Source organism: Diachasma alloeum, unplaced genomic scaffold (genome assembly GCF_001412515.2).
Source record: "Diachasma alloeum isolate Michigan unplaced genomic scaffold, Dall2.0 Dall_scaffold_00183, whole genome shotgun sequence".
NCBI classification, from domain to species: domain Eukaryota; kingdom Metazoa; phylum Arthropoda; class Insecta; order Hymenoptera; family Braconidae; genus Diachasma; species Diachasma alloeum.
In genome coordinates, this window is record NW_021680349.1 from 456 (window position 1) to 24,471 (window position 24,016).

The window sequence follows — 24,016 nt, forward strand, 5'->3', positions numbered from 1 at the left end:
CCTGTGTGTTTCACGCAGTTGTATTTTTATACACCTGTGTTTCACGCAGTCGAAGTTTTATACACCTGTGTCTTTATACACATAGGAGTGTGAAATACACAGGAGTATCTGAATACGACTGCGTGAAACACAGGTGTATAAAACTTCGACTGCGTGAAACACAGGTGTATAAAACTTCGACTGCGTGAAACACAGGTGTATAAAACTTCGACTGCGTGAAACACAGGTGTATAAAACTTCGACTGCGTGAAACACAGGTGTATAAAACTTCGACTGCGTGAAACACAGGTGTATAAAACTTCGACTGCGTGAAACACACAAACTTCACGCATGCGTGGAGTGTACGGGAGTGATTCACGCAATGGTGCGAATAGTCACGGCCCAAAATTTATTTGGTCATTTCATGCTTATGGACGATGGTCATTTTTTTTTCTGACCATATGGTCAGATTCTCCGCGCGGTGGTCATTGACGATCATTTGACCGGTCATTTTTGTCACCCACCCCTCTAGTGATATGACTCTGACACATTCGCGATGTGAATTCCCATCGATTTATTCATTATTTCAGATCTCCATAAGTTGGAGGAATGGCAGAAAATCATTGAAGATGATGTCTCATCCCAAGTGTGGTTGGATTCAGACTCCTCAGGGTCTGAAGAGGATTCAAGTGAAGATGAAAGTGATAGTGATGGTGAAGAGGAAATGGATGTTGATTGAAGATATTTTCATATTTTCACTACGGGACTATGGAATCGAACGAATTCTCTAGTTTTTTTATTATCTGCGCGAATTTTACGTGAGAAGAATTTGGAATCAATCGGTGAGTTGATTATACGTCGATGAAACTTTCTATTAAATGATCTTGTTTTGTACAAAAAGTCTATTCATTTCTATGAATATTATTAACACATAATAATATGATTTGGGATCTGATTTCGTTCAGTACCCAAATCTTTTATTAGTCTTTGTTCATCCAAAAGATTTTTTGATTCGTTAGTCCTTTCATTTTGTTATTTCAGAAGAACTTTTTTTTAGTTTTGCATCGAGACAGGAACTTGATGATGGAAGGGAAATGTTTAGAATAAACTTTCTGAATGCATCTCTGCAGTTTTTCACATAAATTATTTCTATTTTTATTCAAAGACAAATAAATGTCTATTTGGAAGCATATTGCTCATTTATTGGCGAAAATAGCTATACTATGACAAAGTTATAGAGCAATCTACTCGCCTACATTGAATTCGATATGAAGACAATACGAGACGATACTTTTAACAGTAATTTTCATACAATACGATAGTGATGCCAATATTGTGTCAATTCGTATTGCGGCATCGCGAAGTTTTTAGTCTCGTAATTTTCGTTATCATTTCAATTTCAGCTATAATACATCCATGGAGATGTGATCGAACACTCGTGGTGATATTTAAGTGATAGTATTTATCTAACTACACAACAACAATTAGGAAATCCTTTATTAATGACTTACCATTCGCTTTTGAATTTAATTTTAAATACCTTAATTATATATTTCTTACTAATTACCGTGCCGTTTGAAGGAGATGCCGGTGGGGATACCCGTCCATCTAATTGAGGAACCATTATATTAAATGTGATCTTTCAAAGAAATTTAAATGCCCCATAATTATTCCAACCGTTTTCATTTATCTTACTTCTTAGCCTTTAACTCTCGTTGCTATTCAATCATTAATGATCATCACAGCAATTTTACATAATTAACGAAACAAAGGGAAAAGTAGAAAAATAAATTCTTTCGCTAATCTCCAACGCTTCGCCTTGATCAGAACCAATGCCTTGATCAGAGCATTTATTTATTCTTATTTTCAACCCATTAGTTGTCCCAGGGTTGTGACAGAGATAATTTAGCCAATGAAAAATAGAAGGTTGAAAATCGGACAGCAAACAACCGCCTGTCAGCCCTTCATAACTGTTGTTGTGTAGTTACAAATGAAGAGATTAGTACTTTTATGCAGGGAAATACATTCCTGCGATGATTGCTTTTGCAAGGTATAATTATTACTCCGTATGATCAGTCATATTATTCGGATTTTGTTTGTTGCTATCTGTGCTATTCAAAATATCCAATTCAAGAAATGATCCTCCCATCGAGCGTTTCGCAGCTACCGCAGTAGCAAATCCTTCAGTCGAACTGCGACTGCTATTAACTAATTTTGATCTTCTAACGGGCTTAGTGTGGGCAGTCACATTCACAACGAATTTGAATTCATCGATGAATGCTTCAAGTGGTGTGATCTGAAATCAATTCACGCCTATTACACTCCATTTCTGCCTATTATACATCTAAACACTCACTTTTTCCTCAATGGCTATTTTCCGTACATTCCATATGCACTCGAATATTGCAAAAAGAAAAGCCAAGAAAAGGCCGAATATGAAAACCAAGTAAACACCCCCAACGTGAACCATAGTCAGTCTACCCGACGACGGTAGTGGTTGATTGGCAGTGCAGTTTTTACTACCTTGCAACCACCATTTGTTTTTCAATTGACGCAAGATACCCCTCTCCTGAAGCTTGAGAATGCCTTCACTGAAAAGAGTGCGGTACGGTGAATCTGAAAATCGATTTCTTGAAGATTAAGGGGATCATGTGAAACGAGACACGTATGGAAAAATTTAATAAAAAATCCTGGCGAATTCGGTAGATAGTTCTATTGGATTTCCATTGAACTTTCTCTTAATTTTTAGCCAGTTCTATTGAGATATTTTCTATAGAATTTCCTCGGTTCAAAGTTTCCAAGTTTTTTCATTCTATTTTTCTTTTCTTTCCATCAAGAAAATCAAACAAAAAACTTGGAAAATTTGAGCCAAGGAAATTCTATAGACGGTATCTCAATAGACTAAGTTGTATAGAAAAATCTAATTCTATTGACTTTTTCTGTGGAATATTTTCTATTGAACATTTCAATATAATCGGCCAAAAATTAATAGGAAGTTCAATTGAAATCCAATAGAATTGTCTAGCGACTTCATTAGGGTTTTCTATTAATTTTTTTCATGCCTGAAAATAGTATATTCCGTCACTAAGCCAAAAGTAATCTATTTTGATATGAGTGTGCGTAAAATTTCACTTTACCCATAAGTGATGAAAAAAGCTTTCGCGTAAATTTTTATAGCTGATATGATTGCTGTCCTCGCCTTCGGCTCGGATTGCAAGCTCATATTCGCCGGAAAAATTTCTTTCGGCAGATTGACGAATATTTTTTTCATAATGCAATGACAAAAAATATCTCAACGTACTAGGCGGCAGAGCAATTCCGTATCCTTTGCTATCAAGCAGGTCGCCGACTTTCACCAGATTGCAATTTCGTTCTATAGCGTACTCAATACCAGTCGATTCCATGAGGAAAGCATAAGTTCTCTTTCCCTTATCAACCCTCTCAACACCTTCCTCATTTTTCTCAGTGAAGACGCTTGGTTTTGCTTCATTCATTGCTGCCCACATTTTTTTATAGATTGTAGTATTCGAACCCTATCGAAAATTGTCCCAATTTATGTTCCACAATCCTATTGGCAAATGAAAAACGCCATGTAGAGATCTCTCCGCTCGAGCCCCGCTTGCTGCAGTCAAGCGGAGCTGAGCGGTCGATTTGAGCGCGTGAGCGGAGTTCACCTTGAAAAATCCGGCTGTTGAACCGCCTCTTATAGCTCCATACTTGATTTTAGTTTGGGCAGCGAGTTCTGTCACACTACTGATAGATACATCCTTTTTCGTCGCAGTGAGAAAGGCAGTTAGGTTCGCAGTCCAAGAAGATACCATTATAAGGATGAAGAACCACCACATAGATGCTGCCAAACGAGTGGAATCGGCCCTAAATTGTTAATCAAAGTTGAAAGAAATGAAAAGGGAAGTCACTGCGAAAGCTCACAGTGACGGATCATACACTAAGAGAAAAATCGTCATAATATCACAAAAATCAATGCTTGAGCGAAAAACATCGCATGCATACACGGAGAAAAATGTTCAGTAAAAGTTACGGAACTCACAATTCACTCACCGATTACGGAATCTACTGAGAGAAAAATATAATTCTTCTGACTATATTCCATCACCATCGAATTATAGTCAAAAAGTCCTCAACAATTTTTCATGGGTTACGGTAACTATGGCCGGAGAAGTAATTACTACCATGGAATGTAGTCATTGCAACTATTTTATAGTTCTCCTCACGATAGATTTGTCGTGGTTACTTTTGAACTTGGGTTAGTTCAACTGCATTTTGATTTGCAAAAATTACGCTTGTGAAGTTAGTATAATGTTATGTGCCGCATACAAAAAAAAATCGTATCGTTCACCAAAATGCCTCAACTATTTTCTTATTGTAAATTGAACTTCAGATTTTTCTCTCAGTGCGGTATCGGAATTTTTCACAGGAGATTCAGATGAAAATTACGGAACGCTCCGGAAAAATTCCGTGACAGTTCCGTAAAACTCCCTACAACCACATTTCGCTCCGGAATTACGGAAAAGATACGCAATTTTTATTGAATATTTCTCTCCGTGTAGTTGATCAATTTATGTTGGGTTTCAGACAAGAAATCGGTGCTCTTCGGGCTAAGGAGGAAGTTACTGAATGAAAAGGTGATGTCCTTTTTCGAAATGAGATATTCCTTGAAAGACAAGAATGGTCTGACAGAAGAAAAGGAAGACAAAGTGAGCACTTTTCATGCGGAAGTATACACTTATCGACACCTTAATAACAGACAAGCGTAAATTTTATGAGTTCCCTATGTAGATACGCTTATTATTAAGCTCTGTTGATGAGGTGTTGATATATTGTTGTTAATGCAAAGCGTATACTGCAGTGACCCGGTTATGGAATCCGTGTTATATTTAGCCGAAAATCCGTGTGAGCCTATATATTTGCTGTGATGAACAAAGTTAAATGGAGACTATGGGTTGTATACACTGAAAAAAACAATTTCTAATATCTGAAACATATTTTCTTGAGAGAAGTAAATTATTTTCAATGGCTTAAATCTCAGAATGTGTGCACTTCACGGAACTCGAATAAATTTTCTTTCATCACTATCGTTCCGCGTTACGTCATGAATATTTTCCATATTGCAATATTGGAAGTGCATAACGAAAAAATCATGAAAACAATAAAGACTAGAAGATTGACGATTCTTCTGCGCGATTTAAGTAAGTTCATTTACAACAAAATTATACTTGAGTACAAGAATATTTTAAGGCATGAGGCTTTTCTCGGGCCATGTGAGTTGAGATGCCTGAGAGGATGAAGCAATTGAAGAAAATTTACTTGTCTCAAGAAAATATGTTTCAGATATTAGAAAAATTTTTTCTCAGTGTACTTTCTCTGAAGCCAAAATTATCCACTTAACAATACTTCTAAGTTGTTGAAAGCAATACGTTCCATTATTAGGTCACTAAGGGTAATGTCTCATATACTTTTCGGAAAACCGTTTACCTAGGAAGTATATCTGAACCCGCTTGTACAATCGATGGAGTAGTCAGCCACAGTGAGTTCTTCAGGTCAAAACTATTCTCCAGTTCCTCGGGTTCAGAATTAGAAGGTCGATCAGCAACCCACTCTTCAGGAGCCATCCTTCAAAGAAGATGCCATCATTGGATTCATTACTTGCGAAATATATCTGAAGACTGTAATGGATAATGTGAAACTGCGATACCTTGCTTGCAAGAAAAACAGCAGGGACACGGAAACCCAAGCTGTAGCCAAGTATATATAAACATCCACAGAGAATGGCCGAAGGAATGACCAAAGCTCCGGCTCCTTGGTTTCTGATTTAGCGAATAAAATACTTATTCCAAGATCCATGAATGGCATTGTGAAATCAACTGCACTTTCTCGAGCTTTTGTTATCGTGAGATCACATATTGCCAAATCTACTTCCTGAAATATTAATTTTTGTCATTCCGGCCGTACGGCAGGGCTTCACGGACGCTACGCGAAATAGTATATTTCGTCATAAGGCCGAAAACACTTTTCTGGCGAATATGAGTTTGCAGCCCGAACTGAAGTCGAACTATATGAGCAGGAAAGTTTTTTAGGCCGTGTGACGAGCGATATTTTTTGTCATAAGCGCTATATTACACTGATAGAAAGGATTAGTTATTGTTAACGAATGGATTTGGTTGGAGACGAGGGTCTATTCGCTCCCACCAAATGTTCATTCGTTAATAGTTAACAAATGCGCATTTGAGGAGTCTTGTTCGACTCGATTTTCACTTTTCAAGTGAACCATTCGTTAACTATTAACGAATATTCATTTGGTCATATTCAACTCTACCATTCGTTAATAGTTAACGAATCTCGTTTGGAATAAATGAATCAGTTTATCAGTGTACGGCCGGAATGACACAAAGTTGTTTTCGGTCTAATGACGAAATTCAGTACTTTACTAATTTCAGCTATTGGATAATATTGTATTCACTGATACTTGCTCGTCGTAAAAGACGACCGATGAGACCATCCCACTGTCGCGACTCCGGATCTTCAGTTCCGTAGTTATTACCCGGCACAAGCTCAAAATTGTAGGTAAATTTGAGTAATTGCGCCAGTTCGTCGATGAGATCGATAGCATAGCCCTCATAACGTTTATTTGTGCCTATAAATGCCGTTCCCCTCAAAGACCCGTCTGTCACTTCCATTACATAAGGTTCTCCCTTAAAACCAATCAATGATTCCTGTCAATACTGTTCGAAAACTGTGTATTACAGTTGCCTCTCGATAGATGCAATACCTTTCTACCTTATCGTGTTTCAGTGTCTACCGAAATGAAACACAGGCGCAAAAAATTGGTTTCAAAATTTTCTAAAAACTTGGAATGTATCTCCAATTATTAGGGATTCGCGATTGCGAAATTCAAAGAGAGCGAAATTCTGGAATTAAGTGACTCGCACAAATTTTTAGTGACATTATCATCAATTTTCAGTGACATTGTCACTAATTTCCAGGGAAATGTCGCTGATTTTCAGGAGCCCATGCCCAATTTTTAGGAATCTATCACCAAATTTCAGTGATAGAAATCAGTGGTGATCAGGCTTATTCAAGTCAGCGCTAAGTATCGCCAATAATTGGAGATTGATTCCTAAAAATGAGTGACATGTCTCGAAAAATAAAAACTTTTTTTTTCTCGGTGTATAGGAAGCTCCCGAATTCGTGGAAATGGGTTCCCCTACAGCCCCTTCGCTGCAACTTGCAAGACTCTACTCTAACATCATATACCTACCAGTCTCGTGGTGACTGTGAATATTCTTTTTTCAATGCTTTGTTGCGCCTGTGCTTCACGATCTTCTTGAGTACCAATAACCGTCACTTCTCCATCATCCCAGTAACCAGACGTGGAAATTCTTTCATTGTAAAATTCTTTCAATGTCAATTTGAAGGATCTGCCACCACCCTCACGGAAGAGTATTGGCCCACTCACACTCTCATCTGTCGTTATCTGGAGGAAAAATATCAGCCAGTATATCAGAGTAACGAAAAATCTTCCATTGATATACCAACCCCTCGCATGAGAGACACTAGGCTAAGGCCAGCAGCATACTTCCCAGGATTACTGCAGATATATGATCCTGGCTCAATATCCACACCCTCATCTTCATCATTCTCGCGCTGTTTTTTGAACAGCTTTAAAGCTTCATTGAGGACAAAAACTCCATCAAAAATTACGGCGCTTTCCACCTGCAGCGGGTGGGAAAACGATATTTGAGTAAGTGCAAAACGATATTTACTTTAGGCGGAGAGAATTTTTTTAGAAAATTTCTAGTGCTAGCACGGGAAAAGAGGCGCAAAGTGATGGCCAGAAAAAAATTCCAGTGCCGGCACTAGAAATTTTATTGGGGAAAACGTGAATTTTTCCCCGTATTTCTATAACAATGTCATAGACATCCCCAGAAATTTTACCAGAAATACCAAGAAGTTTTACCTTAACAGCACTAGAATTCTTCACAGCTGGTGGATTGTAATTTTTTCCAGTACTCGTACTACACTGTTAAAAATTTTTCACTAAGTTTCCAGGCTTTAGTCTTGAAATATAAAGCAAGTGACGGTTTCATTGAAATTTCAGAAAATTTTACCATTGAAAATTCGTGGTTTTCGTGGAAAATTCATGGAAATTTTAAATTTCAGTTAAATTATTCCATGAAAATGAATGGAAATTAGGAAAATTCAAGCAAAAATGTCCTTGAATCTTCAATTTTTTTAAATTTCAGAGCAATTTCTTATTGAATTATTATGTTTACATTGAGAATTCCTGGAAATTTCGAAATCTTCATGGTTCTTCCACTGAAAAATCAAGAATTTCCTTGAATTTTCAGGGAAACTTGAAGTTTCATAGACTTTTTTCCGTTAAATGGAATTCAGTGTCATTTTCTAGAAAATTCGGTTGAATTTTTTTAACAGTGTAGAATTTTTCTACAAAATTTCTCTCCGTGTACGCGCTTGAAATTTGCTTTACACACAACGTTGAACTTTACGCACCCCATGCAAAAAACAATTTAGTAGATCGTGTTGTTAGTGCGTAAAGATCCCTTTTTTTGCACGCACGTGTAACACATCCTATCGTTACTACAGTTTAGTGTTCGGAACGGTAATGGAATAAAGTTAACTTTACTCACGCCATGCGGAAAACAATTTTATGCACACTTAACCGTGTCAAAAAGTCCATTTTTTAGGTAGGTATCACAAAAAATAGTATGTGTAACCTGTGCGGGCAAGTGCAAGACAAAAGTGCAAGTTTACACACTAGTAACACAATATACTAATAACGCGCAAAACCCCACTTTAGACGCATTGTGATGCGAAAAGGGTTTAATATTCCTGGGGAAACCCTTTTTCCGCACGCATATCGAAATATACTATTACCGTATCAATAACCATAAATATTTCTGATATTTATATAGCCGGGTTCACTCTCAACAACGATCTTTGTTGACTTATCCTCGATTATTACCGTAGTCAAATCATATTCAGTAATTTCGTCGGTTAATAATTGAAGGACCGTCACATTTGAACTCGATTTGTTGAGAATTTCCGCTATCATGGCTGTGGGCGAATGCTGCAAATAAGATGATCACAATTATCGTCATTTGATTTGTTAAATCTTAATAATAATTCTGTTGGTATACCAAATCCGTGATCAGATAGTGGTAGTAATCCTCAAGAAGTTTGACTTGACGGGCTTGTTCTATAATTCTCTTTATATTATGAGGCCTAACATCAAGAATAATATTGAAATCCGATGAATTGGCCACTTCTTTCAACAAAGTTCGATAATCCGGTTCATTTGTCAGTTTATCGTAACTTGGGTTCAATTGGCGTATCGTTACAGGAAAGTCCTTCGGGCCATGGTTCTCCAATAATTTCTGTAATCGTGATAGTCCGTCGTTGGTTTCATACAGCACAGTGAACTGTGTCCAATGCGTGCTCTCTAAAAGGTCTGCGAGGGCCTGTGATCAATATCAATGGTCATGCTTTCTGCGAAGCTATAAGTCGTAAAAATCAACTGCATTCGCGAATAATTTGTTGTTTACCTCCGCGATGATTCCTGCATCTGGATACATATTGATAGTTGTATCGGAAAAGTGGGAATCATCGACTCGTTTGAATATATATTCGATATGAGGAATATCATATCTTGATGTGATACTGGAGACGATATTGCTTGTGAGTGGATTCCCAGGCCCGAATATCGCTATCACACCTTGCTCAATGAGACGGCAAGCTAAATTTGAGATTACTGAAGGTAATTACGAATATCCTCGATAACTATTTAGTGTTTTTTCGATCATACTTGCCGGCAAGATATGTCTTGAAGCTATCTGTGCTGCAATTCACCCATACGGTAATTGGCTCAAGCTGATAACTCAATAGAAGTGCGTCTTTTTGTATTTCATCGAGAGCTCTGTTGAATGCCAAGTAGTTGGCTTGTTCTTCTTCGTGAAACAGGGCTCCTATGGAAGAATGAAACGTTTAAATTCCACTCACCGTAAAATTAGAGCAAGAGGGAATTATGGTCATCAGGGATCTAGATTTTTTTTAAATAAAAATATATCTTCCCGCGCCAGTTGAGACGCACTCACCAACTTTTAAGGATTTTGGTGCAGCAAATCCCGTAGGAATGACAGTCACGAAGAAGAATACTCCCAAAGCAAATAGAGTCATCGCGTTGACTCAGTCTATATAAGGATCATGGATATACCTGTAAGTCATTCAAATAAGTATGATCTGATATGAAGCTCTTCACTTGCACACATAGATAATGTTGAAAGGGATAAGAGTATATACTTGATACTCGTCAGAACCATTCAGCGGCGCGTTAGAAGACTGAAATATTATTACGTGATTTCTTGAGGAACACAACATTTGATTAAACATTGAGGTCGATGTACACTACTTCTGAAGACGCAGTCGTGTATCTATACTGCATCTCTAACATTCCGTGGGAGTCTAACAAGTTAAGGATTCTAAATTTAGCGATTTGGCCTAGTCATATTTGCACTCCCTCATGATCATTTCCTGCGAAAGCATAGAACTCTCCAAATTCTAATTTTGAGTATTTGGGTTTTTCCCAATTCACGTGGATATTGGAGATTGATTCTTGGTACGACATGGAGACTATCGAAAATTGGCGGAAAGCGTCAACAACATATATTGACGAGTGGAATATGAAACTATCCAGAAGACGGAAACTTCAATTTCAAAAGAATATATCTGATGAATAGCGGTGAGTAGAGTGGTTTTTGCTGTTTGGAGATATGCTAAGGTCAACGTAATAATTATACCTGTCAGTAGAGACCGACAAAATTACCTTTTTGTCATTCCTCGCCTTCGGCTCGGGCTGCAAACTCATATTCGCTAGAAAAGTTTTTTTCGACCTGATGATGAAATATACTATTTCATCGCTAGGCCCGATAAACCGCCACACGGAGAGAAATGTTCAGTAAAAATTACGGAACTCACAACTCACTCATCGATTACGGAATTGAATCAGAAAATTTAAGTGACGGTATCGTAATTTTTCGCAGGCGATTCAGATAAAAATTAGGGAACGCTCCAGAAAAATTTGGTGACAGTTCCGTAAAATTTTCTACAACCACATTTCGCTCCGGAATTACGGAAAAGATACGTAATTTTTATTCAATATTTCTCTCCGTGCACTTCAACCTCGCATTGCTCGGTTAAATCGCGAAAAAGTTTTCTACCTCATACACTAATAGAATAAAAATGAAATTGCACGGACAGTTGACTACTAATTTTCATGACAGTAACACTGAATACGATTTAGGGGAAAAACTTATGAAATTTCCGATTTCACTGAAAATTCAGTAAAATTTCACAATTTTCAGCCGCATACAAACGAGAATTCCTTAGTTTATTTGAATTTCCAATCTAATATGAATATTCAATGCTCAATTACATTGAATTTTCAGTGAAATATGAAATGGCGAAATTTTCTTGTTTTCTATTCATCTTCAGGAAAAAATGGAACTGAAATTTACAGCTCTCTTTGATTTTTCCACGAAATTCTGAATTTTCAATGACGAAATACCTTGAAATTTCAGTGATAATTAAATTCGATAAAAATTGCCAAAAAGTGTACCGGGAATTTCCGACAAAAACAGCCCTCACAAACAAAATTAAATAAAGGAATGAGTTACGAATTACAATAGACGAAGAAAAGGGAAATTGCATTAAGAAAAACCAACTGACAAGATTAGGAGATTCATGTCTTATGCACATTTATGTCTTTACTGACATTTTTTTCAATCAATATGATTGATTTACACTTATCATAGTATTGCTATTATTCAAATTTTAGAAATGGTAGATCCGTGGAGATCTGTGCGTAAACTTTTGATGATTGTTTCTGCACGACATCGTCATCGTTACGAATGACCATTCATTCAGACTCTCTTTGTTGTTTATTCTTGTTACCCAAAGTATCCAGTTCAAGAAAGGATCCTCCCTTTGAGCGTTCGCTAGCCGCTGCGTTGACTGATTGTTCACCTGAATTACGACTACTTTGGCCCGATTTTGATATGTTTACAGGCTTTTTCGACGCGGTGACATTCACAGCAAATTTGAATTCCTCAATAAATGCCGCAAGAGGTGTGATCTGAAATAATGCGAGTAATTTCAGAATATTACAGGGAGAAAAATTCTCTAGAAAGACTAGTGCTAGCGCGGGAAAAAGTGACGGCTATGGAAAAATTCACATGCTACTTAATCAAATTTCCGATGCCGGCACTGGAGTTTTTCCCGTTTTTATATGAAATATTCACAGAAATTCCCAGTCATTTGATCCGAAATCGCCTAGAAATTGTACCTTAGTAGCACTAGAATTTTTCATAGCCGGTCACAGATGAAAAAATTTAATAGAGAAACCTAGCGAATTCGCAAGACACTTCTATTGGATTTCAATTGTGCTTTCTATTAGTTTTTGATCGATTCTATTGAAATGTTCAATAGAAAATATTCTACAGAAAAATTCAGAAGAATTCGATTTTTCTATATAACTTATTCTATTGAAATATTTTCTACAAAGTTTTTTGGTTGATTTTCTTGATGAGAAAAACAGAAAAATAGGATGAAAAAACAAAAACAGAAAATTTGAGCCGAGGAAATTCTATAGAAAACATCTGAAGAGAATAAATTATATCGAAAAATCGAACTCTATTGACTTTTACCATTGAATATTTTCTATTTAACATTTCAATAGAATCGGCCGAAAACTAATAGTAGAAAATTCAATAGAAATCCAATAGAATTTTGTAACGAATTCGCTAAGTTTTTCCATTAAATATTCTTTCGTGTGTGGTGGATTGGGATTTTTTTCGGTACCAGCACTAGAATTTTTCTAAAGAATAATACAATAAAGAATAATAGAATAATAGAATAAAGAATGGAGAGATTTCTAATCTCTCCATCTACCATTTAACCCATTTTTACCTCATGTTTCTATCGTTTACATAAAATACTCACTTTCTCCTCAACGGCAATTTTCCGCACATTCCATACGCATTCAAATACTGCGAAAACAAAAGCCAAGAAAAGGCCGAATATGAAAACCAAGAAAACGCCCCCAACGTGAGCCATACTGAGTTCCCCCGAAGACGGTTCTGGTTCATTGGCAGTGCAGTTTTTACTACCCTGCAGCCACCATTTCTCTTTCAACTGACGTAAGATACCCCTCTCCTGAAGTTTGAGGATGCCTTGACTGAATAGAGTGCGGTACTGTGAATCTGAAAATCGATCTCGTCAAGATTGAGGGAATCATTTGAACAGACGGATAACGTCAGTCAGGAAAAATATCTCAGCGTACTGGGTGGTAGCGCAATTCCGTATCCTTTGCTGTCAAGTAGGTCGCCGACCTTCATCAGCTCGCAATTGCGCTCTATAGCGTACTCAATGCCAGTTGATTCCATGAGAAAAGCGTAAGTTTGTTTCCCCTTAGCAACTCTTTCCACACCTTGGTCATTGTTCTTGGGGAAGACGCTTGGTTTCGCTTCGCTCATTGCTGCCCACATCCTTTGATATATTGAGGTATTCGAACCCTGTGGGAAATTATCTCAATGTGTATTTCACAGCTATGTTGGCAGATAACATATATTGTTGACAATTTTTCACTTAAATTTTCGGTAAGGTCTTGGAAATTTCTAACAAGTAACATTTCCACTGAAATTTCAACGAATTTTGTCATTGAAAATTCATCATTTCATGGAAAAATCTGTGAGAACTGTGAATTTCAGTTTAAATTATCTGGGGAAATTAATGAGAAATCAGGAATTCCAGAGGAATTTGGAATTCCAGGAGAGATTTTTATGAATTTCCAGGGTATCAGGGCTCAGTACTACTAGGTTGAGGAGCAATCCACTCTTCAGGAGCCTTCAAAAATTCCTGCAATTCCATGAATTCTAAAGGAATTCCCTGAAAATCCAAGGGAATTTGGCAGTGAATATTCATTTTCACTCGAAAATTCATATAAATTGTGCAATTTCCGTCCTTCTGCCGCTAAAAAAGTTGGCCTTTTCTTCAATTTTCAGAGAAACTTGAAATTCCATTCGCTCTTTCCCCTTAAATCGAATTCACGGTGTCTTTCCGAAAAGTTCAGCAAAATTTTTTCAACAGTATATGATTATATCGATTCACCTTGAAAAATCCAGCAGTTGAACCACCTTTTATAGCTCCATATTTGATTTTCGTTTGGGCAGCGAGTTCTGTGACACTACCAATGGATACATCCTTTTTTGTGGCAGTGAGAAAGGCAGCTAAGTTCGCAGTGTAAGAAGATACCATTATGAGGACGAAGAACCACCACATGCCTGCTACCATGCGGATTGACGGGGCCCTGAATTTTTTATAATTCGAATAAATGAAAGGATAAAAGTGTACCTTGACGAATCATTCCTTTTTATAGCTCTTCATGTAGGGGAAATACTGGGGTAAAATGGGGATAACAGGTGATTGCTTGAGAATTTTGACCCCGCGGTTGTCTAAACTGCATCGAACCCTAGCCACAACACCCGCAAGACGATCGACAAAAGTAAAAAACAATGCAGAAGTACCATTGTTTCACTTTGCTCACTCTTCCCTGTTTTTTTAGATTTTTTTTTACCTAGGAAGAATGTCTGAACCAGCTTGTACAAGCGACCCGGCAGTCAGCCACATTGAATTCATCAGGTCAAAACTGTTCTCTAGTTCTTCAGGCTCAGTACTACTAGGTTGAGGAGCAATCCACTCTTCAGGAGCCATCCTTCAAGGAAAATCTCATTATTGAATCGATTCCTCCTCAAATATATCCGGTGATTGTAATGCACGGAGAGAAATTTTCTAGAAAAATTCTAGTACGAGTACTGGAAAAAATCACAATCCACCAGCTGTGAAAAATTCTAGTGCTGTTAAGGTAAAATTTCTTGGTATTTCTGGTAAAATTTCTGGGGATTTCTGTGAAATTTTCACAGAAATACGGGGGAAAATTCGCGTTTTCCCCAATAAAATTTCTAGTGCTGGCACTGGAATTTTTTTCTAGCTATCACTTTGTGCCTCTTTTCCCGTGCTAACACTAGAATTTTCCTAAAAAATTTCTCTCCGTGTGAATAACGTGAAACTGTGATACCTCGCTTGCACGAAAAGCAAGACGGACACAGAAACGTAAGCTGTTGTCACGTATATCCAAACATCAGCAGAGAATGGTGAAAGAAACGACCAAAGCTCCGGCTCTTTAGTCTCTGATTTAGCGAATAAAATACTTATACCCAGATCCATGAATGGCATTGTAAAATCTACAGCGGTTTCTCGTGCTTTTGTTATCGTGAGATCGCATATTGCCAAATCTGCTTCCTGAAATATCAATTATTATTAATTCTGGCCAGTGGGCAGGATTGTCACGGAGAGAAACGTTGGAGAAAGATTGTGTACAAAATCTTGGCACATTTTACTGTAAATTAAATGATCATGGAGCGCAATGTAATTTAGTAAAAGATCCTTTTCTTAATACTCGCCTTCCAAGTGCACCTTTTGAAACGGTTTATTGTGCGTAAAGCGGTTGTTTTGTGTAAAGTTCACGAGCGTGCGTAAAGTGAATTCTCGTGCGTAGAGTTCGTTTCACACATGCTCCCATGCCGAATCATTTTTGTGCTACTTGCCTGAAAAGTGCACTTTTCGAAACAATTTTTCCCGAGGGGCCATTCATTTGGGAATCCGGTGACACCGTGACACCTGAGCGATAGATCGATCATCTTATAATTGTTCGAAGAACGATTTGCCGAAGTTTCATGATATTTGACCATAATAGTATATTTCGATAAAAGTGCGACGGGGTGGCAACGAGTGTGAAGTTGGCGGCCCGAGGCGAAGCCGAGTTTCGACTTTTCGTTTACTAGTAAACGAAAAGGCACTTTTCGACACGGGCTGAACGTAGCAGCAGTGACAAAATAGTATACTTCGTAACGAGTGCAAAAAAGTGTTTTTTGGCGAGTGGGAGGTTTATATCACGAGCCGAAGGCGAGTGATATAATCCCACGAGCTAAAAAACATTTTTTCACGAGTTACGAACAATATTTTTCATCACAATGTGGCGGAAATTGCCACATCGCCACATTCGCGTGCCTAAAAGTCCACTTTTCGTCACAACGTGATGAAAAAAAATTTACTCTCGTAAAAAATAGCGCGAAAATAGCTTACGTCAATCCTTAATTTGTTTCATAATTTTTCGCCAACTTTTTTCTCCGTGTAATCACTGATACTTTCTCGTCGTAAAAGGCGACCGATGAGGCCGTCCCACTGTCTCGTATTCGGGTCCTCATTTCCGTAGTTATTACCCGGTACGAGTTCAAAACTGTAGCTAAATTTGAGTATTTTTGCCAGTTCCTCGATGAGGTCAACAGCGTAGCCTTCATAACGTTTGGTTGTGCCCAGAAATGCCGAGCCTCTGGAAGACCCGTCTAATACTTCCATTACGTAAGGTTCTCCCTTAAAACCATTCAATCATTAAAAATATCGCATCGATGCTGTTCGATACCTGCATATTGATGCGATATATCTACCTTTCTCGTGGTGACTATGAACATTCTTTTTTCAATGCTTTGTTGAGCGTGGGCTTCACGATCTGCTGGAGTACTAATTACCGTTAACTGTCCATCATCCCAATGACCAGATGTAGTGACTCTTTCATTGTAAAATTCTTTAAATGTCAACTTGAATGATCTGCCCCCATTTTCACGAAAAGTAATTGGTCCACTTACACTTCCATCTGTCGTTATCTAGAGAGAAAATATCACTCGATACAATCACAGTGATGAAATATATATCAGTAGCGAAGTGGTAAAGCGGTTTAAGTCGACTTATCGCCCAGTTGAGTTTTGAGTAATATTTCCGAATCTAAGGGAGATAGCGAAATTTTTATAATACATTTATTGCAGCTCAAAAATTTTGCTATCTCCTTTAGATTTCGAGATATTCATTGAAAACTGGTCAATAGTCAAAATTGACTTGTACCGTTTTACCTCTTCGCTACTGATATTTTTCTGGGTAATAATTCATTTTTGTGATACTTCCCTGAAAAGGAAGGAAGTGAATGTTTCACTTTTCGAAACATTTTTTCCAGTTGTGCGTAAAGTGCGCTTTTCAACCAGGTATGAGAAAATAATATATTATATTATGTTACTAGTACGCAAAACTCCACTTTTTGTTTTTGTTTACGACGTGCAGAAAACAACCGCTTTACGCACACTAAACCGTTTCGAAAAGTGCAAATGCCATTTTACGGACACTGTGGTGAAAAATCTTTAATTGATATACTAACTCCTCGTATGAGAGACACTATGCTGAGTCCGGCGGCATACTTTTCAGGATTACTGCATGTATATGATCCTGGCTGAATATCCATACTCTCATCTTCATCATCCTTGCTTTGTTTTTTGAACACCTCTAAAGCTTCATTGAGAATGAAAACTCCATCGAAAAGTACTGCGCTTTCCACCTGCAGTGCATAAAAAAAGAAATATTTTGCGGTATTAATGGCCGTTGATATTTTCGGAGACGAAGCTAGTATGAACCCCAGCAAGTAAAAACATTATGAAAATTATTTGACGAAGTCAAATAATTTTATTATTACCGTAGTCAGATCATATTCAGTAATTTCGTCGGTCAATAATTGAAGTACTGTGACATTCGCACTGGATTTGTTGAGTACGTCCACCATCATCTCCGTGGGAGAATGCTGCAAATTAAATCATCACAATTACGGTTATTTGATATTTTTTTATTATAATAACTCCGTTGGTATACCAAATCAGTGACCAGGTAGTGCCAGTATTCCTGAAGCATTTTAACTTCACGAGCTTGTTCTATAATTCTCTTTATATTATGAGGCCTAACATCAAGAATAATATTGAAATCCGATGAATTGGCCACTTCTTTCAACAAAGGTCGATAATCCGGTTCATTTGTCAGTTTGTCGTAACTTGGGTTCAATTGGCGTATCGTTACAGGAAAGTCCTTCGGGCCATGTTTCTCCAATAATTTCTGCAATCGTGATAGTCCGTCGTTGGTTTCATACAGCACAGTGAACTGTGTCCAATGCATGCTCTCTAAAAGGTCTGCGAGGGCCTGTGATCAATATCAATTGTCATGCTTTCTGCGAAGCTATAAGTCGTAAAAGTCAACTGCATTCGCGAATAATTTGTTGTTTACCTCCGCGATGATTCCTGCATCTGGATACACATTGATAGTTGTATTGGAAAAGTGGGAATCATCGACTCGTTTGAATGTATATTCTATATGAGGAATATTATATCTTGATGTGATACTGGAGACGATATTGCTTGTGAATGGATTCCCAGGCCCGAAAATCGCTATCACACCTTGCTCAATGAGTTGGCAAGCTAAATTTCAGATTACTGATGGTAATTACGAATATCTTCGATGACTATTTAGTGTTTTTTAGATCATACTTGCCGGCAAGATATGTCTTGAAGCTATCTGCGGTATAATTCACCCATATGATAATTGGCTCGAGCTGATAACTCGATAGAAGGGCGTCTTTTTGTAATTCATCGAGAGCTCTGTTAAATGCCAAGTAGTTGACATGTTCTTCTTCGTGAAATATGGCTCCTGTGGAAATGAGATTATTATGAAAATAAGCGCAGAAGATTTTAAATGTTTTTCAATAAATGTACATTTCTGTGCTAGTAATACTAAGACCTTGCACTGATTGAAGGATTGATTTATAGTTAACAATCGATTTGCTTAAGTATTTTAAGGTCCGTTCATTAATAGTTAATGAAGAGTTGGAGAAGCGTGGAAATTTGAAAGGAGCATGAACTATGAGGAAACACTATTGACTATTGACAAATGGTGTATTTGGCCCAATTTTTTTGCGGTCAACTAAATCATTTGTTAACTATTAACATCCTGCAAGCATTTTGCCTTCAAATTTGTCATTAATTATTCATGCCAGTTTCAAGTGGAGTAGTTTTTTTGAGAATTCAGACGAATAGTGAATTTTTCTCCGTTAGTCTGGGAATATTTATTGAACGAGAGGGTAATTTATGCCGAAACGGTAAAATTTACTCTGCATTCCATCGAAAATTATTCCAATGAACGTGAATGATTGCTTAATATTGCGTATAATGTCGTTTATAGTTTGTTCCGAAGAATGATTTTTTACCGAACGCGTTCAGTAAGATTTCACTTCCATGCGGCCCCACGAGCTTCAGATGCACGGAGAGAAATATTCAATAAAAATTATCTGTTTCCGTAATTCCAGAGCGAAATGTGATTGTAGGAAATTTTACGGAACTGTCGCATAATTTTTACATAAAATCGCGGAATTTTTCCAGAGCGTTCTGTTATTTTTACCTGAATCTCCTGTGAAAAATTCCTATAGCCGTGAACGAACTGTGAGTTCCGTAATTTTTACTGAACATTTCTCTCCGTGTGGGTGCAAAAAAAATACCCTATCCGTGTCTGAAATTTTACTGTATACGAGGATAATTTTTGCGACCATAGATGTGTTTTTTTAGCGCACGAATCGTAAAATATCCTCGACGATCACCATTCGTACAGTAAAATCAGCCACGATTTTCTAGGTAATTATTATCCTACTTTCCTCTCCGTGCAATGCCACCAACGGAGTTTCAACCCCTTACATACGGGGTCGATCCATGAGATCGACTCATGCGAATGTGAACGCTTGTTTTCAAAATTGATTATTTCCAAATCTATAAAGAATAACTGGATCAAACAAACAAAATTGGAAACCGGAATACTAGCTTCAATTAGATACCGGTTTCATAATTTTCCATTCATTAGAAATAGTCGAATTTGAGTTGTATTGAGTACACACTACGCTTGGTAACAGAAGGGCCCCGTCCGTGAGGGATTAAGAAAAGTTATTCATTCGGTTCCATTCAACTCGAGTATTTATTAATGTTAACAAAGTGTAGCTTAAGCTCAGCAGTGGTCAGCGTGGTTAGTGCTGGGATGGGTGAGCATTGAGGCACATCAATCGCACAGAAACTACTGACCGGTAGGCACGGTGTGGTGGCCTACAAGGAAGTAGTAGAGTCTTTCTGGTCAGTGTGACAGAAGGTTCCACTAGGGTGCCGCCCAATCGGTCGGGTTGTACTACTGAGGTTCTCCACGATTTTCAGTTCGGGGAGTTGGGAGCCACAAATCGAGGTAAAAATGGGTGTCTATACCCACCAAGTGGGTGTCTATAAAACCGTAACAATAGTAGTAGTGAAATACACGCACGAAAAAAGTTAATAGAAAAAGCTATCGAATTCGTTAGAAAATTCTATTAAATTTCTATTAAACTTTCTATTCGTTTTTGGCGGATTCTATTGACATGTTCGATAGAAAACATTCAATAGAAAAAGTCAACAGAATTTGATTTTTCTGTGACTTATTCTTTTTATATATTTTCTACAGAATTTGCTCGACTCAAATTTTCTGAGTTTTTTTATTCTATTTTTCATTTCGTCTCATCAAGAAAATCAAACGAAAAAACTTGGAAAATTTGAGCTGAGGAAATTCTATAGAAAATATCTCAATAGAATAAGTTATACAGAAAAATTGAATTCTATTGACTTTTTCTACTGAATATTTTCTATTAGACATTTTAATAGAATCAGCCAAAAATTATAGAATAGTTCAATAGAAATTCAATAAAATTTTCTAACGAATTCGATAGGTTTATCTATTAAATTTTTTCGTCCGTGTACAAATGGAAAAGATTTTTTCCGCGCTCGTTAAGACACTTACCAACTTTTAAAGATTTTGGTGCAGCAAGTCCTGCCGGAATCGCAGCCAGAATGGAGAACGATATCAGAGCAAATAGATTCATCTTGATGATTTAATCTGTATCGATAACTTCTTCAAACACCTGCATTTCATACATTTTTATCGATGTATAATAGAAATTGACCAAAGACGCTTTTGAAATTTCCCATCAAATTCACGAAATTGTGGAAAACAAGATAGAAAATTGAAGAGATCTAGAATGTTGCCTAATTTCTAGTACGGTTCGGAACACTTTTGTTCAATTGTGAAGTTTGATGGAAGATAATGAGAAAAATCAAACGCATGCCAAAATTAGCAAAATTCAGGTTTTACATCCTTTTTAAAAATTCGTCTGACCAGGCACTTAGTAATTGAGAAAAAAACTACACGTTCTCAAAAATGGCAGTGAATAGAACATTTTGGTGCTTTCTGGATTTCAAACGGATGAATAGAACTCGAAAAGTTAGAAGGGAAAAAGAAATATCGAAAAAATGAAGCATGACGGAATTATCAAAATTCACGTTTTACAACGATTTTTAAAATTTGTCTATGTGGGCATTTAGTAATTGAAGGGAAAAAACTACACGTTCTCAAAGATGGCGCACTGATAGAACGGATTAGTTATTGTTAACGAATGGATTTTTGTTGGAGGTTTGGGTCTATTCGGTCCCACCAAATGTTCATTCGTTAATAGTTAACGAATGTACATTTGAGGAGCCTTGTTTGACTTGACTTTCGCCATTCAAGTGAACCATTCGTTAACTATTAACGAATATTCATTTGGTCATATTCAACTCTACCATTCGTTAATAGTTAACGAATCTCGTTTGGAATAAATGAATCATTCTATCAGTGCAGGGAATAGAACATTTTGTGCTATTACGGATTTGAATCGGATGAGTAGAACTTGAAAAGTTAGAAGGGAAAAAGAATTATCGAAAAAATGAAGCATGACGGAATTATCAAAATTCACGTGTTACAACGATTTTTAAAATTCGTCTATGCAGGCATTTAGTAATTGAAGGGAAAAAACTACACGTTCTCAAAGATGGAAGTAAATAGGACATTTTGGTGCTTTATGGATTGGAATCGGAAGACTAGAACTCGGGAATTTAGAAGGGAAAAGGAGATATCGAAAAAATGAAAAAACACACAAAAATCATAGGGGAGGGTGGGGCAAAACGGCCCCCTTTCAATTGTCAATAACTTGTGAATGACATTGTGAAAATTCCCAGTTTCAACTTCATTTTGACGATAATTTTTCATTCTTCAAAACGAGCTCTAACTCATCCCAATCGGATTATTGAATCGGAAAATATTGACGATTGAAGGGGGGCCGTTTTGCCTCATCCTCCCCTATCTCCAAAACGGGCGGCAGGGAAAATCTGAAAAAATGGGAGATGTTTTTCAAGTTGACAGAAAATCCATCAACTATTGAGAGGGTCAGCGGTTGATGCATTTGATATGGAATACCTCATTTCACAATACTATATATGCCTCTAAGCCATTCAAATGCGTATGATCTGATATGAAATTCGACAAACTTTAGCAGCAGGTGTACACAGCGTTCACAAAGTTGAATGTGTGCACTTGTGACTCGTCAGAATCATTCAGTTGTCTATTTGTGGACTCTGAAATATTGTTAGATGAATTCTTCAAACACACAAAATTGATTTAAACGTTAAGGTCGATGTACACTACTTCCAAAAACCAAATCCTAAAGCGATAGTACACCTCTAACATTTAATGGTAGCCGGCTAATCTAAATTTACACACACTTTATGCTAAATTTACCGCTTTGGCTTAACCATATGGCAAAACGTGATTATATTTTCAGCCCTCAATGGTGATCTCCGGAGAAAGTTCAGAACTTTCTCATTCTAAATTTTGCAATGTAGGTCTTCCCAAATTCTGAAAAAATTCACGGGGCTCCTCAAGGTGAACTTTCGCCATGATATGGAAAATGCTCAGAAGAATCAAATTCTAATCACAAGAATCACACGAATCAAATTCTGATGAAAGCATTTACGTTTGTGTGTCTCCCGTTTGACCCTCATGATTGTTTCTAAGGTATCAAAAGTTGGCAAAGCAAAAGTGGAATAATCAAATTTCGAATATTGCAATAGAATTAGGGAGTTTTTCCTCAACTTTTTATAATAATTTTGAATTTTTCTTGCCCAGTTAACAATTTACTGGTAAATTTCCGGATATTTACCGGTCGTGCCGAGGATTTTTAGATGCCATTGGTAAAAATTGTTCCCTGTGTGTTTGTATTTTCTTGGGCTTGGACGGAAAAAAATATATCCGAATTGAGTATACTGTATACCAGGACTGAGTCAATTAAGAAAGAAACATACTTGATTCAAGTATATGATAGGGGAGATTGGAGTAAAATGGACACTTTTGACTTTTTTAAAAATATTAGTGACGGGTTGAAATGTTGATGAATTTCAATCATTTTTTTGTCAATACAAAGAACAATTCTTTCCCTTTGTGATGAGCCTGAACTGCGCAATATTGATACATTGTTTCTGAGTTATGAATAATTTTTAAAAAGTCTAAAGTGTCCACTTTACCCTATCCTCCTCTACTCGATTGCGGTGTAAATTATACTAGATTTAACTATATTAGTCCTCGTCGAAAACTAAAATTTTTTATGCGAAATACTTAGATTGGATTTTTCATTACCCTCCCCCCCCCTGAGCCCAACCAATCACAGATCTTAACGCATAGTTAACTTAAACTGTGGTCGAGCGTCTAACCGTGGTTACCTAAATTAAAAACTGCCCCTAGATTGACCCGAAAACAGGTCCTAAATCGGTAAATATCAGTGGTATTTTGCTCGCTCAACTTTGCCTTGAATTCTTCCCAGACAGCAAAACTCGACAATTTGCCGCAATTTATCGGCAAAATAGCCTTCTTTATGGCAAACTTTCGGATCACTGTTTACTGGGTTGTCAGGGATGAAGGATATTATCGGGAGTGGGGGTATTTTGCGAGGGGCAGTGTACAGTCCCCTCACTCCTGCGTATATAGTGCGCGTTTGTGTTCCCGCGTTTTTGACCGGTCGAATCCGTATTTTATTGCTAAACAATGAAAGTGTTGTCATGAAGTCCAACATAATTGAAATGTGATCAGGAATCGTACGGCAAATACACTAGGACAATTTCTTCGCATCGAAAGGTAAGAATTAATAACATCT

The 24,016-nt window shown here is 37.3% G+C and overlaps 3 protein-coding genes across 3 annotated transcripts in view; 1 reads left to right on the top strand and 2 right to left on the bottom strand.

The window, feature by feature from the left end:
- Window positions 1–2,038: 2,038 nt before the first annotated feature.
- On the bottom strand, window positions 2,039–10,191 carry LOC107046489 (glutamate receptor ionotropic, kainate 2). The gene is made up of 14 exons (XM_015269114.1): window positions 10,110–10,191; window positions 9,825–9,980; window positions 9,561–9,751; window positions 9,156–9,476; window positions 8,981–9,085; window positions 7,534–7,710; window positions 7,256–7,471; window positions 6,468–6,689; window positions 5,693–5,916; window positions 5,473–5,610; window positions 3,654–3,852; window positions 3,281–3,512; window positions 2,336–2,595; window positions 2,039–2,275 (listed from the first exon to the last, which is right to left on the bottom strand). The coding sequence occupies exons 1-14, from the start codon at window positions 10,189–10,191 to the stop codon at window positions 2,039–2,041; spliced, it is 2,760 nt and encodes a 919-aa protein (XP_015124600.1).
- Window positions 10,192–11,929: 1,738 nt separating this feature from the next.
- Window positions 11,930–20,878, bottom strand: LOC107046498 (glutamate receptor ionotropic, kainate 2-like). The gene is made up of 14 exons (XM_015269125.1): window positions 20,797–20,878; window positions 18,487–18,642; window positions 18,223–18,413; window positions 17,818–18,138; window positions 17,645–17,749; window positions 17,333–17,509; window positions 16,575–16,790; window positions 16,275–16,500; window positions 15,146–15,365; window positions 14,645–14,782; window positions 14,179–14,377; window positions 13,352–13,583; window positions 13,012–13,271; window positions 11,930–12,145 (listed from the first exon to the last, which is right to left on the bottom strand). Exons 1-14 carry the CDS (start codon window positions 20,876–20,878, stop codon window positions 11,930–11,932), a joined length of 2,739 nt encoding a protein of 912 aa, XP_015124611.1.
- A 2,987-nt stretch (window positions 20,879–23,865) lies between these two features.
- The window catches only part of LOC107047611, a 28,584-nt gene continuing 28,433 nt past the window's right edge, over window positions 23,866–24,016 (top strand). The window contains exon 1 of the mRNA XM_015270400.1: window positions 23,866–23,997. The gene's annotated coding sequence lies outside the window, so the exon portion shown is untranslated. The remainder of the gene's footprint in view (window positions 23,998–24,016) is intronic.